This window comes from Scaptodrosophila lebanonensis, unplaced genomic scaffold (genome assembly GCF_003285725.1).
Source record: "Scaptodrosophila lebanonensis strain 11010-0011.00,11010-0021.00 unplaced genomic scaffold, SlebRS2 tig00000024-arrow-pilon, whole genome shotgun sequence".
Taxonomy (NCBI): domain Eukaryota; kingdom Metazoa; phylum Arthropoda; class Insecta; order Diptera; family Drosophilidae; genus Scaptodrosophila; species Scaptodrosophila lebanonensis.
The window spans coordinates 6,784,711-6,800,820 of record NW_022060538.1 but is presented as its reverse complement, the minus strand read 5'-3'; the positions used below and the strand labels follow the sequence as shown (position 1 = coordinate 6,800,820).

Here is a 16,110-nt window from a genome sequence, read left to right as displayed (position 1 = left end):
AGTGCTGACAATATACATACATACATATGTGCATATGTATCTACGAATTTGTTTCAAAAATGTGCATAAAAATGTCGTGAAATTTACCAAATTAAAGCCTGTAGACAAATAGTCGCGAACAGCAAAAAGCACACAAAACAGACAATGAGAAGCATTTAAAACAAAAGCTAATGAGGTAGCGGGTAGGGGGGAAGGCAGGCAGGCAGCACAAGTCAGCAACGAATAACAAACAATAACACAGTCGCATTAAATGAAACACGTGGAAGTGCAAGGCAAAACAAATTGCATTCAAATTGCGTATTTGCTAGCACACTAGTATTTTAGATGATCGTCCTGCAGATCCTTGGACATTTCACAACACTTAAACTTTCACACTCAGCTCAAAACTCTCTAGTTGGCACGAGTCTCAGTCAGATATTAAATCGGCACTAAAGCAAATTAAAAACAACAAGCTCTGCTGCACTGCCATCGCAATCGAAAACTGTTAAGAGCGCGCACACTTTGAAAAACAACGACAACAACAACTAGTGACAATAATCGTTGTTTTTGTTGCACGAGCATGTAGTTTTGCTTCAGATTTCATTTTTGCCATGCATTTGCACGCATTATCAGTGTGCCCGACGGAATGCCGCAGACGAGTGTCATTTCTGCTGCATATGCAAAAGAGTCCCCGCACTCGGCAGCTTTTGCTTTTGTTTTAAAATGCATTGTGTGCTGTTTTTGTGCCTTCGGCTCAGGCAAGTGTGAGTGATTCTGAGTTACAGTTACTTGAGTGCAGGCTGCAGCTCAGCTAGAGCTTAAGGAGAAGTGTGAGTGGCGTTTGAGCGCACACCACGCAAATATCAGAGAATTGAGCATTCTGCGGCAGAGCGAAATGTATGAAGAGATGTGAGTGCAAATCTGAATGCTTTTTGTTGTTGTGCCATTTTTTATGCACGTGATAGGAAAGTTAAATGAACAATAGCAACAACACGGCTATAATTCGCCGAAAATTAACACGAGAGTTCATTAGTTTCCACATCGTATATTAATAAGTATGCAAATAAACCGGTCGACATTTTTTCCATTGTCTTAAACTTAACTCTCATGACTAACTAGTTGACGGGTTACGCGCATTTATCATACAGTATCATACGAGTATGTCTGATAAAATGAAGGCGCCTGCCAAACAGGCTTAATGATTCATCTACCTGCTAATCTACATAAATGGCTGAGCTTTAAAATCAGCTTTGCCAACATATAATTATACTTATCGCTAAACACACATATATACTTATACTATACATACATAAGTGCTCGTCATTTAACACAGTGCCAGATAAGTCGGTTTAGTTAATAGCATGCAATTAAAACTTGCGTTTTCGGGATGTTCGAGATAAACAATGAAAACAAAAACAAAAACAAAAAACTGACCTTACACAAACTTTAAATGCGCTTCAAGGTAAGGGCAACCAATCAGTTTGCCATCATTTCAAATGCATTGCAATCTTCAGTACCTATAGCAATACTTCACAATTCGGAAAACCGCAACAAATTAAAAAAAAAAACCTCAAACAGAATTATGGCGCAGCGCAGACACATTAAATCAGTGACGTTAGCTAGCCAATGCTAATTTTTATAAACACTTGCGGTGATGGTGAATAAAAGAGAATATTGCCGCTCAATAAAAATAAACCGAATTGGGGGTACGTGGGATACACTGAACATATTGTTAGCTAAATAAAAGTTGGTATTTTTATCTAAATTCCGCATAATACACTGTTTAGTTATTTATTAACTAACAACTACAATTGAATTGAGAACCCTAAAAAGGACTTACATTGGCAGTTTTGGTAATGTTTGAAAATATGTTAAATGTCATGTTAAACTTATGTCATGTTAAACTTATATTAAGTTAAACTTATGTTATGTTATATGTTATGTTATGTCAGAAGACGATAAGAAAGACTTTTTTCCTCATTTTCAAATTAAATTTTTAATAGATTCTATAGTGCTGATATCGCAGAGATTTTGAAAAATGTCTTGCATATTTAGGAGGCAGTTTGAACGGTATCCAAATTTTGTAGCCAAAATATTTAAAACATTTCTTTTCAAGCGCTTCATAAATATAGTGCCAAGCGGTAAATGAAGCGCCAAATGCCAAAAGCCATATATGTACGTACATATGTATGTATGTACACATATGTATGTACTCGTACATGGTGTACACGTTTTAGCCAAAAATGTGTCATTTTACAAAGAAAAATCGATTAGCTTGAAGCTAATAATGCCTTTTAGCAGGTGCCACATAAACAAAACGCCCAGAGTTGCGCCAAAAACGCATGCAAAAACATCCTTATACTATCTATGTTTACCATTAGTACTAGTACGAGTAGGTCTGATGTACGTGTAAGTTTATAAATACCAATGTTTGCATTAAAAAAGCATTGTGTGGTGTATTTATAGGTATGGCGTTTCAGTTGGAAATCGTAAAAAGTATAAATTTCCAGTTCACCTGCAAAGTCGCGCAGAAACAGCGCGAAAAACGCGTTGCATGCAAATATTTGCGTGGCATTCGATTCGAATGTTTATAAACAAATGTTTACACAAAAAATAAAAAAAAAAACAGAACAGTTGTTTAAATACAGTGTAGGTTTCTCGAACAGCTCTAATTACTGAAAGCTATTGTTTCTCATGATGTGAGTATTATGTTATCTAATCGATTTAATAGCTTCGTTTTGAAAGTATTTTCATCCTTAGTATTGAAATTTGTTCTTTTATTTAATATAATAATTTAAAAAAATTGTTACAATGCTCTATGATACTTTAGAATATCATGAGGTACTGTGAAAACCTATAATGTAATTCCCAGATTTTTAAAAGCTGTCTTTATAAACAATAAAATTTATGCTGCCAAGAATGACTTTTCCAATGATCGTTCATATGGCAGCTATATTGATGCATGATTATGGTGCGTCAGTATCGTATCGTACCTATGAGAGGTATATATTTTCTAGAATAGCTTAATAAACGAAAAACTTATCAAGAGTGATTTTTGTATCGATCGGTCCTATGTAACGGAAATTATGCTATGTATCTACTTATATCGATTTGATTCATGCTGTGCATTAATCAGTTTGTAATTAGTCAGACAATAGTAATTAGAACAATGACACTTAAAAATTTTACCCACAACAAAAATTTGTTAATAAACTCTATTATAAAAGAGAGCTTTGTATGAAGATTTGCTTCTTCACATCGATAGCATACCTGAGCAGCTCTTCGCGCCAGGACTGCTCACTGGAATGTGTGGCCCGATAGACGATCATCGATAGGCGGCTTAGGCTGCGTCGCAAATCGGACATTTTGTTGCTTTGAGAACTCACAGCATAAGGTGGAGAGATGTCAAGGGAATACTGTACGATTGTGTGTTTGTGTTTGCAATCACACACAGTATCTCGCAGATGTCAAGGGAATACTGTAGGTTTGTGTGTTTTTGTTTGCAATCACACAGTATCTCACAGATACAAATACACAGATTACGCGATGCACGCGGGCGTTGTGTAAAAAGTATAGCACTATGGGTTTTTTTTTAGTTTGTCATTGTTTTAAAAATAAAAAGCAAGAAGTGTTTTTGCACAAGACAATGTCGCGAGTAACTAAAACAGCAACAGAAACAGCAACAACATGACAGCAAATTGTTGAAATCGTTTTGTCGCATTTTGTTCCTCCCGTGAGATCCGTTCTGTCTAGTCGTATCGAGCAGTAACTGTTTTGTAATACACTCGCCGAGGGGTTGAGGTTAGGGTTTGTTAATATTGTAAATAATATTGCGTGCGACTCAACGCGCGTTTTATTCAAAATATATGAACTGCGCGATCGAGCAACTTTTTGCCAACTGGCCAGCCTGTTCGTAGGTAAATTAAATTCTGAACCGCGCGGCTGTTGCTCTTAATAGACACACATACAAGCAAACATACAGACTGTGTTATGTACATACATATGTACATACCTATGTATGTACTTATATTTGTTTGTAGACCCGCTGACAGCAAAATTGAACGCTACAAATAATTTGTTGTTATTTTCGCCTTCGTAGCGCGCTCTTTTCACCCAATTACATACATATGTATGTATATACTTGTACGTATGTATGTATGTATGTATGTATGTAAATCTGCAGTTGGATCTGTCGTGCACATGTCTGAATACTCATTCGCTAAAACAGTGTGATAAAAACTACCGCTTTACATGCCTCCCTCTTCTTATCAGCAACAAGTTACATTCAAATATATATACATACATAAGTACACATTTGAAGCACATAATTAAATGTGTGTGTCGGCTATCTAGCTCATTAACGGTTGCTATATGTATGTATGGCCAATGGTCACATTTACGCCAACATTTAATAAAACCACCGACAAATTTGCACAACCTGCAACCATAATTTTGCTTCACAACATGCCCACATATTTAGATTGCTTCTCTGCACTGTGAAAAATAATGAGGTAAAGGAAGCATTCCTTTTTTTTAGTGTAATCAGAGATGTATTCTTCTAAATGCAAGATTTTGAAATACTAACAAATAAATTTACTTCGCTTTATATCATATTATTAAAAAAGTAGTTAATAAAATGTTCACAACCTATTTAAAAGAGAGAATTTATAAAACGAAAAAGTAAAAAGCCCTATAATAAAAACACGAATACTTCCATTTTTATATAATTATAATATTTAATAATAAATAAATATAAATAATATATATTAGCAAGTGTTATTTGAAAATCGAGGGATATTCCGCTAGCAAACCGAAAATTTTTCGGAAAGATTATACAAATTTGTATTAAATTTAATAAGGTTTGAAGTTTTAGTTAGATATAATAATAATTTGCACACATATTAAGAAAACTTCACAATGTTATTTTAATAAAAACGAATAAGAATTACAAGTATGTATGAAAATATAGCTCTCTTCTATGAACTTGGAGTTATGGTTTTTAAAAGAGCAATCTTTTTCAATTTTGGAAACCCCTCCATCCCAGTTATGTCTGAAGTCGACAAATATAGCTGCTATATATAATCAATCCCAAAGCAAATCGTATGGAAATGCCTTTGCTGTGTCATAGACGCTTCAGTGCCGCCGATATTGTCAAGATTATTTTGAAACGCATAACGAGAACCATAAACAATTATTTATATGCATATGTTTCCTTAACCTCTTTGAACTGGTTTTTACTCAATGCGAACGATTCTGGTCCGAATGGCAAATAAAAATAGAACGCGCCAGTAGCGGTTTGTACGAGACTTCTGACTTCTGACTTTACGTCACGGCTTAAGCCTTTTCCCAGAGAGATTACGTTTAAAAGAAAAGTGAGCTGTCGAAAGTATTTTGGTTTACACTGACAAATATATTAGCAACAGTCCCTGATTAGATATCAGAGTTCTGAGAACTCTCAACCAAGCATTCATTTACCCTAAGGTGTTGCTAAACAAAACAAAACAACGGTGACTAATTTTACAACTGATAGCAACTATAAAACAACGACGTCGAAGATATAACTATTTATAGTCTGTGGTCCCCAAATATTGTAGTCAAGTGTTGATATGCCAGCACGTTTTAAATGCGTGCGTGTGTGGCGACCAAAACAAAACTTTTAGCACAACCTAAGACACTAAGATTAAAAACAAGTGGCAGGCAGTAGGTAGCCGGCATAATGTTGACATTTAATGGGCTTTGCCTCTCGCAATATATCTCTAGAATAATTTTGTGTAGGCATGTAGGTATGTACATGTACAGATACTCGTATTTATGTGTGTGCGTACACATGCCAGATAAGCTTGGCCAACGGACCTTGTAATGCGCACTACAATTTGGAGCTATGGCAATTAAAGTTCATTGACTTTACGTAAACAGTTTAAAGTATTCTGCAAACGTTTCTCTTCAAATGTTGATTAAATATATGTACAGTTGCTTCACATTTTTACGAATACATGAAATCTTTGAAAAGTAGCCTCGATCAAGTTAATTCTTTCATTGTCTCTCTCTCTCTCTCATTGTAGCGTTTCCAATCAACATATTCAGCAATTTGTTGATTATTCCAAACCGATTTCGAAAAGTGATTTATTATGCTACTATCTTGGCACCACTTCTCATATTAAATTGGCCACAGATAGGATCAACCGACTCATAAAAAACTTAAATGGCTAATGTGTAAATACTAGATGGGAATATATTAACCAACAAAGTTCAGTATTATTATTTGACTTATAAGGAAGCATCTGGAGTTGAATGTAAATGTTCCATCAACAACAATAAATAATAAGTGTATTTATTATTTATAATAATTCCTTTAATTTATTAAATTAAACTCTAACTACTTAATTTATTTAGATAAAATAACCGTAGTTTTGTGCATTTATTGAAAAAATTATAATATTAAAGCTATGTAAAGAAAAAGTTTCCATTGTTTGTTTATAAAGATATCTTAAGCAAATCTTAGAAATATCTTGGGTTTTCATTATACAAGTAATCTATAGTTTCATCAAAATATTTGCACTATATAGCTGTTATGATCGGTGCAAAAATGAAATTTAGTGCCAAACACAATTTTGTCATTTACTTCATATCTTTACCATTTTCATGACTTGCGAGTTCAATTAGATATTTATCTTCAGTCAATCAGTCTTAAGATGAAACTGACTTGGTCAAATCTATATCCCCTGATTCCCTGCTCGCTTTCTTGTTACCGTTTACTGAGGAGCAAAAAAAAACTTAGCTTCAGGTTAGGAATGCCTTCAGGCCTCTCTTTTTATGGCCTTTTTAGAACGCTTTTATAATAAAAAGCCGTATGGCTGTCAGGAAATCATTTCATTTATGGATTCTTAAGTTGGTAAATTAATAACAGCGTTTCGGTAATTAGTAATTTATAAATAAAACATGCTAATTTATTTATAAAATAAAGCACTGCTTAACGGCATGTTTTGGGGGGCTAACAACGTCAGCCAGAGAATTGGCTAAAAGAGTTAAAAGAACGTAATTCACAGCTGATCGAAATGAGTTGCCATAAAAGAGGTTAAGTGACTTGCTATTTGGGCACAACAAAAAGCTGTGAAGTTAGCCTCCAACACATAGCTGTATATATTCAATATACTATATCATTGCATGTGTGGAGATAATGTCTCAATCACAAGTTAAATGAATGACAACGTCTGCTTAATATTTGCTTATCAAATTATCATCAAAACATGCGATAAAAATGCCAAAACTTTCCTGAAATTTAATTTTGTTTGCATTAAAAATAGTGAGGAACACATGGGCAAGTTTATTAATATTTTATTCACCTAATAAGTTGAACAATAGGCTGATTGAATTAATATTTTCTGACTGAGTCATTTGAGAAAATGTATAGCTGTCGATAAGGAGCGACTTATAAATAGCAATACAAGTATAAACTGAACAACAAAATGCTGTTTCCTTTTTATGATACGCATATTAGGTTACAATTTGATTAATGTACATGCACAATATTGACTTATTTCCTTCATGAAAACTTGAACCTGATAGCACTCGAATGGCGAAACTCTCGAGCCGTCTTCCATTAAGCTTCAGAATCAGTAGCGAAAGATCGGTACAAGTTTGCGGTTGTGGCATTTCATAAACAATTAGTCTAACACCACCATTTAAGTAAGTCTTTCAATAAAGTGAAACTCTAGAATTAAATCCTTCCATTCCAAGCTTTGTATCCTATCCCAAGGTATTTTCAAAAAGAACTCCTTTGAAGTAAATCAGTTCTTGAAGTCTCTTCCAAAAACTATTAAAAAGCAATTAAATTGAACAATTATTTTCAAATTACGACAATATTAAACATAACTTGTTAACTATGTTTTACCAACTAGACAATATTTCCAATTCAAACGGGCCTACAATATTTTCGAAGACCAATAATTCAAAAAAAATTCAAAAATCAATAATATTAGTGCTAGCTCAGGTCAATTATTTTGATATTGGGTTGATATTTTCCAGCTGAAATATTAAATTTCATAAACAAACAAAATTAAATATTAACGATCTATTTTGTTTTTCGATCTACTTTCCAGCTTTTAAGTTAAAAGAGTTATATAGAATCCCTATTTTAAATCTAAATACCAGAAAAGCCAGTCAGCTTTCCATAGTCTAATTGTTAATATAAAAATTGACAAAGAAACTCATAAGAAAGGCAATCAATTAGTAAATTAATTTGATGCTTTATTCTGCCTTCCATTTTTAGCCATAGGAACTAATTTTATTCGCAACGGAACTTTAAGAAGTCAAAGATTCAATCGACCAAACAATAAGAATATTTAAAGAAGAAGAATATTTATAGAATATCATGCCACAATGGCAATCATAAAGACACAAGCATCGCGCGAGCAGAAACTCGACTGCGCCCTACGAAGAGGACATCCACTAAAGCCGGATCCATGGGTCTTGCTCTTCATGATCGGGGCGATTCTAACGATGGGCCAAGTCCAGGGTAGTATCGAGATCAAGCGCTTGGAGGACTCGCAGGGGTATATTGTGTTGCAGCGTGGAAAGATCGAAATAGTAACGGAGACTGAAATAGCTTTGCATATTGTAAATACAACAGACATTGTGGAAACGCTGGGGATACTAACTGAAAACATAAAGCATTTGAAGGGTCCAGATGTGGAATTGCTTGAGAAAAAACTAGGGAGTTAAAAAGTAAATTGCAGACAATTGTAGATGTCAGAAGTAGAAAAAAACGAGGACTCATCGACATTGTAGGTCATACTGAAAAATTTCTGTTTGGCACCATGGACAGCAAGGACCGAGAAGATATAAGGACACATCTTAGCACCTTGGATGAGAAAGTAAATAATCAGCAGATTAGAATCAACAATTTGTTTAATGATACCCTAAACAAATTAAGAAACACAATTATAGCAGACCGCAACACCATACAGAATCAATTGAATTATAGGGACGATGCAACGATCAATTTGTTAGCTAAGAACACATTTCTACTGCAAATATCCCTTTTGAAATCAAGAATAGAACAAATCCAGGATAACATATTCTTGGCCCATCATGGACTGCTACATACAAATATTTTGAGCGAAGAAGAAATACATCATTACAAAATCGACATTCGCGTTTTAGAAAACTTAAGAACAGGCGTATTTTCGCATAACAACAATACGCTTATATTTGCCGTTAAAATGCCAATTCAATTCCAAACTGTGCCCATTCAAATGATTGTGCCAGCCCTCAACAAGGACAATAAGGAAATACTTGCACCAATCGAAACGATTATTGTATTTGAAAACCAGACATTCGAATATATCGAAAAGCGAAATATTCTGAATGAAATGAGTTTGTCTAGACATTGCACAGTGATTGGCAAATGCGATCTGGTTTATAATACCAATACAGAAATAAAAGAGCTAACAGGCGACACTATACTGGCTAAGAATCTGAAGTCTGAGATTTTAACACAAAATTGCGAATCATCTAACGTCGTTCTCACGGGTCAATACCTAATTCATTATAATAATTGTTCGTTCGACATCTTACATCATCATTTCAACAGCCGGCATACACAGTTCCTCACCGAGTTTGTACATTTTCATCAGGACAATATAACCTTTCAGGATAAACTGACCTTTGACGATATTGTGTTCAAACAAGAAGAAAACCTCAAGGAAATTACCAATCTTCAGGTGCACGCTACCGTTAACTATTCAATTGTTGTATTACTAGCATTAGTGATAAGTGCCGTGGTTATAGTTCTAATTATCCTAAACAGAAAGCAAAATTTCACTGTAAATGTAAAAAACTAATTAAGACTCATATTGATGTTAATGTTTTTAAAATGGAAATATTTTATGGAATAAATAGAGGAAACTAAAGATTTTGATTGACATTTATATTTCAACAGAGTCCGACTAACTTTTAAAATTCATTTAACAATAAAACACCTTAATATTTTAAAACCGAAACTTTTGGAAAGAAGAATGCTTTGAACGAAGAGCCAATGTGCAAAAAATGACGATATACAAGTAAAATCAATAAGACAATGATGCTCATTGTTGTTAACTGAGTCATGCGGGAGAAAATGGTGTGTTGCCCCATAGGTGTGCCATATAAGTACTCATACTTGCAACAACAACAACAGCGACAACTTAAAAGCTGCTAATGAGCCAAGTGAGTTATGAGAGGGGGGAGGTAGAGGAGAGAGCGAGTGAGTGAGTTATCAACATGATGTTGTCATGGCCTGCTTGCCATTTTATCTGTATGGCCACGCGTGTAAATAAGCCCAGTTGGCAAAGAAATAAAGCCCGTTTATATACATGCATGTGACGTACTTGTCAGCTGCGAGAAATGTTAACGACATAAAACATGCGCGACTTGTTAGGCTAATAGCTGCGATTGTGCGCTTTCTGAATCTTAAACGAATTTGGCAAAAAAAAAAAACAGAGTTTGGGTGCAAAGTCTGGGCATCTGGCCACATAAGCAAAGCAAATATATTTGAAGGTACAGTCATATCCATTTTAGAGCAAATATTGTTAATTACGTTTATTAGTATCTATGCTAGACTGGCAATAGAATATAAGAATTAGCCATATAAGACGATTAGAGCCTTGCCGCAAAGGCAAAGCTAAGCTTAGTATTTGTTTTTGATTTACAAGTATTCAACCGTCTTATCAAAACTGATAGTGCGCAACCAATTTGTTTATTGATTAAATGTATATATGTACGTAAGCTTGAATATTGATGATAAGCAATGCGGCATAAACTCAACAAATAAATAAACTTTTATAAAAGTTCACGTTCTGCCCAAATAAGCCTGCGCCTAATAGCCGGACTTAACGGTTTACCCAACAAATTTGGCAAAAAATGCACATGAAGTTGGCCTTAAAGTTATTTATAAAGGCAAAGAGAGGCATTAAAATTCCGCAAAGGCCTTATACGAATCTCATTGCACCCTCTCTTGGCATGAAAAATGCGTTGAATAACTTCCTGAGGCCATGAGTGAATGCAGCGTGGGAGCATAAGTGAGAGAGAGAGAGAGAGAGAGCGAGAGAGCGCGCAAAAGAAGTGACCGGCGCAGGCTTTTTGTTTGCATGCGTTTTGAAGCTCTTATAATGAGTGCAGCAAAAAACAGCAGCTGTTGCAGTATGTTTATTTTGTTAGGTATGTAGATATGTGTGTATAAGAGCATGGCATGACATGTGCATGTTGTTTCTGTTGTTGCTTTTTGTTGCTATGCAGAGGCAAACACATGTTTGGCCACACAGGCAGCACACACATGCAGCTGCATACATATATTTCAAAGATACATATCTTTTGGCATGTGTTGAATTTATATTTGCGTTGTAAGTCTTCATGCCTCACAACACTTTAACACTCTGCATGCGCTGCACGTTTATCGGCCTGTTGTTGCTATGCTCTCCTTTTTAACATTTTTCATTTTTTACAAGTTCACTCACTCTGCAGTTCAATGCAATTGGAACAAGTTTGTTGCTTAAAGGGGGCTGCTGTGGCACCATCAATGCCACACATGCACTGAACTAAGTTTAAATTGGGGGAAAAAAAACACAAACACTTAGATGTACAAACATATACAAGTATGTATAATTACATTACACACACAAACACACAAAACTAACAGCCATGCTTTTTATGCTTTTGTTATATGTACATACAAGTACAAGTATTGTCGCTGTAGCAAATGTCAAGTGTGTCTATGTGTGTGTGACTTACTCATACATTGCATCCACAAGATCCCGCTCCCAGGTCATCAGACGCTTCATGTTGCCCAAGAGAAATTGCGTACAAATTTTGAAACAATTTTTTAACGCGTACAACGCGATGCAGATTTCAATGGCAATTAATAAAGAGTATTACGCGTTGTTGTATAACAAACGTTTTTACTTATTAATGTTGTTTTTGCGTTAAAGTGTGTGTTCGTTTGTATATAAAAAATAGGGGCAGCAACACGCGGCGTCGCCTTTGCGGTGGCAACTGCGAAAGCAGCAGAGCAATACAAACAACACAAACGATTGTAGATTGCCGGCTAGCACAAAAAAAAAGCTCTCTGCGGTCGCTCCTGCTTGACAACCTTGACGGCGATGCGACGATTTGACGCGACACAGCACAAAACGAATTACAATAGTTATAATGATAGAAACAATATAAAAGATTCGAACACTTTATAGTATTGTTGGTGGACTGCGGATGATGGAGTTGTCGTCACAGGCGAGATGACGTTATCGCGTGAAAGTGAGCGGAGTGGAGCGGATGTTGAGTTGTGATTTGCTGTTGTTGTTGGTTTCCAACTTAATTGCGAACTACAAACCAAAAAGTTGTGTTCTTTTTTTTTGTAATCAAAAATGCGTTCTTTTCGTTGTTGGAAAGGCAAATATGGTTTTGATTTTAAAATAAACAAAAACACGCATTATATTGACACCGATTTTTCTTGCCGTCAAAATTGTAGCGGCAATTACGAAAAATTACTGGCAAACAAAATGTGCAAACAAAAGCGCAGATTTTATTTTTCAAGCTCAATATTGTTTAAAGTCAGACTCTCGCACTCTCAAATTTGACACTGACACTGAGGAAGGTGAGCGGAACTAATTAACTAACTGTACGGGCAACACTTGCTTATTGTAGTCACTGTTATAATTGTTTCTGTTATTGTTGTGTTCAATTTAAACAGCCGTAATTAATTCGGTATCGCATTTACAACTGAGCAGGCCGTTGTCCCAAAATGCGTTTAAATACAACTAGAGGGAGAACACGATGTGAGAGCACGCGATCATCGGAACCGGTGTAGCGCTCTTCGTCTGGCTACCATAAACAGAGCCAATTAACAGTGGAGCAGCAATAACAGCGTCTGCGAGAGCCTCAAATATGAAACAGAGCAGCGCGCGCGTATTACTTTTAACGAAGACGGCTGAACTCAAACTGAAATGCTCGGTTGGCGGCTTCGCAGCCTTTTATTTTGAGTTTCAAGTGGATGGCGGCAACCTCTCAGCATGTTGCTAAACACAAATACCAATAAATTTTTGTATGCTAACAAAAGTGTAGTCGCTGTCGCCTTCGTCGTTGACACCGGCAAAGGCAAAAGAGCCAGAATGAAATACAACAGCTGATAATTTTTAGTGAACTGTTGTTGGACAAACAAAATGCACGAGCCGTGCTAAATTTTAAGTAGTGCTCACCAAGGAAAAACAAAACCAACAAAGCTCAAAATATAAAATTAGCTATAAATTTCGCTTATACTGTCAGTGTCTGCATTTAGCTTTCTACCAAAATCTTGTGACTGTGCTGTCTTTCTCCTGGCAGCAAAAGTAAGCCATGACAATAGCCATAACAGTCTTTAACTTAAGTGTTACGCTGCGTATACGTAATATGCAATATGACAATAATTGAGTGTGTAAATAAATTTATAAGCCATAATGACTGCTGTTTCATTAAATTGTTACAACACGAACAGACAACGCAAATGAAGCAAAAATAATTAAGCGCAAAATTTGCACAACTGCTTGTAAACAAGCAACGAGTTTCTCCCCCCGCTCTCCCCGCCAGCCTCTCATACTCAATCATCTTATAAAAAGCTGAACATTTTTGCCAATTAGTGCGCATATATCAACACATATATAATATATATGTATATATACTATATATGTATTAAGACAAAAGCACAGTACAAGCTACGACTATTGATAAATGTTAATAAGAAAAGACTTCTTTAAATAGATACATTTTGCGTATGGAATTGAAAGTTAAGCCTTCTATATAATTAATTTACTAATGTTTCAATTTTCAGTCACTTCAAAAATAGAAATTGCAATCAGCATTTGCTGCAATTCAAATTTTATAGCATAATTTCCTCTGATTGTTGATTTGGAATAACCAAAGCACCTGCGATTATTTGCAAATAGAAGCATTGCACACGGCCTTAATGTCCAAAAAGAGTTATGGACACTGATTTCCAGCGATAAATAGATTTATAGACAGGTCTGGAGATTGCTTGCAATCGATTGATTACATTGATTAAACAGATGATTCATTCATATCGTAAGTAATATTTGTAGTATACTCTTTGTAACTAATATCCAATGGCCGATATTGTTTTGTGAATCATTACCCATTCATTTTACTTCGAACTTATCAATTAATTACGCGTACTTTTATCACAAAACCAATTAGTATGTATGTGTAATCAAACATATTAGCCACTACAAAAATTAATTTCAATTCAAATAGCTGCTTAGCATTCAATGTACATATACTTTATTCATTCAAAATGCAATTAATTGATTGATTTCAGTAATGATCAGACAATCATTAAATATAATATTGATAAGAGAGAAGTAAATGAGCACCTTAGCTTAACATTTCAGCTCCAACTCATTCGAATTAATTCTGACTGAAAATAATTGAGTCAATATATAGCCGAGACTATCAACAGCTGACTATTTCTTAAGAACTTACTGTTAATATGGACAACTGATAAGCTTGTTTGTAATTAACATTAAAAGTTCGGATGGTTCACAATATCGATTTTGTTTAACAAAATTACTAAAGCAACAATTATAAACTACAAAACATTATAAATATATAACATTTTGTCGTCATTCAAAAGCAATATGATTATATTTCCATACTGACCATTCCAGTTTCAAAAGACTGCTTGATTAATTCATCTAATGATCCGAATCATCTTTTCTCAGAAATGTGCCCAGACAAATTTTGAAAATATATGCTTTGTCAGCTCTATAATATTGCCAAATCAGCAAGCAAGCAAATGGGACTTTACCCAAACTTGTCGGTCGCAAATACACTAACAATGGCATTGTCGGCTTACAAGTCATTATACATACTCATTTAAGAAACTCTACTATACTCAACATTTCGGTGTTTTGTTCAATCTAGCTTTTATCTTAATGTATCCATGCTGAGCATGTAGAGTCCATATTTGAATAAGGTTCTCAGTTTTAATGATATTGGGGTATTCCCTGATCATAGAAAGTTAAGTAAAGTTTGTTAAGATATTTTACCCAACAAATGGAATTGATTTCAAAATAATAATAATAACTGTAAAATGTTTTTTCTGAGGGGAAACTTTATGAAATTTGTATTTATCTCAAAAAAACAAAAAAACAAAATGTGCCAAACTTTGCCAGCATACTGCTATTAAACAACAAAAATAATCCAAAAGAGCCTTCAAGTGTAAAATATTGTTGGTATGCCGCAGATAAGGTACTTTCTTGTTGTTATTCATTTACTTAAAGCCATAAAAAGCTGTTCATTTTCGAGAAGCATGGCAATAAAAGAACGAAAGACATAATCAAGACGCAACGCACACAAGCCTTAACTTTAACAATCTCCATTGAAATCGGTAGCGCAAGCAATGGAAAATTAATCATACGCCAAGTGCGCCGACAATAACATAACGAGACTGGCTAGACTCTGCAGCAGACAAAAACAAATTTTGTAGATATCGATCGCAGATTTCTGCAGAAAGTGTGCCGACAAACAAATAGGCCAACATTACGCCATTTGGCTGATAAATTAACACCATTTAATGAAATGAATAAATCTTATTCTGCGCGCGCCACTTCTCGTCTATATTTAACATTCGATACTCTTCATTTGCATTTGGCATTTGCACGTAAGTACACGACTCGCATACACCTTGCTAGGGGACAAAAGGCCTAGACCGTTGCTGCCCTGGCAACAGCTACAACAACAACAACACCACTTGAACGACATCGACAGCGGCCTCACGACAACGACAACGACAACGACAACAAGCTATTCGAGGAAATCCCACAGAACTGGCAACAGGCCAAGGAGCTGCGCATTTGACACATTTTAAATTAACCTAGGAGCATATTTTTGGAGGGCTGTCCAAGCAATTGAGGGACAAGAGAATAGTGTAGATTATTCAAACTATATCTATCTTAATATTAAAAGAAGTTTTCTGATTTGCAACTTAAAGAACGTTTGTTCCTGACTGGTTTGTAGTTATAGTTGCGAACGACTTACTGCCTCTTAAACACTCGAACAGAACAATGGGGGTGAAGCATTTAAACTGAAACTTGTCTAAGAAACATCCTG

General features: G+C 35.2%; 1 protein-coding gene across 6 annotated transcripts in view; it reads right to left on the bottom strand.

Moving 5' to 3' along the window:
- Positions 1-16,110, bottom strand: part of LOC115620570 (G protein-activated inward rectifier potassium channel 3) — a 42,687-nt gene that overhangs the window by 5,205 nt on the left and 21,372 nt on the right. The window contains exon 1 of one of the 6 annotated variants that reach the window (XM_030513868.1): positions 11,746-12,924. The exons of 2 other annotated variants lie outside the window; for them this stretch is intronic. In XM_030513868.1, the coding sequence (XP_030369728.1) occupies positions 11,746-11,795 (50 nt within the window). In that variant the 5' untranslated portion in view covers positions 11,796-12,924. Of the gene's footprint in view, positions 1-87; positions 616-3,249; positions 3,493-11,745; positions 12,925-16,110 lie in introns of those variants that run through there. 3 more of the 6 variants (XM_030513869.1, XM_030513866.1, XM_030513867.1) reach the window with 3 other exon arrangements.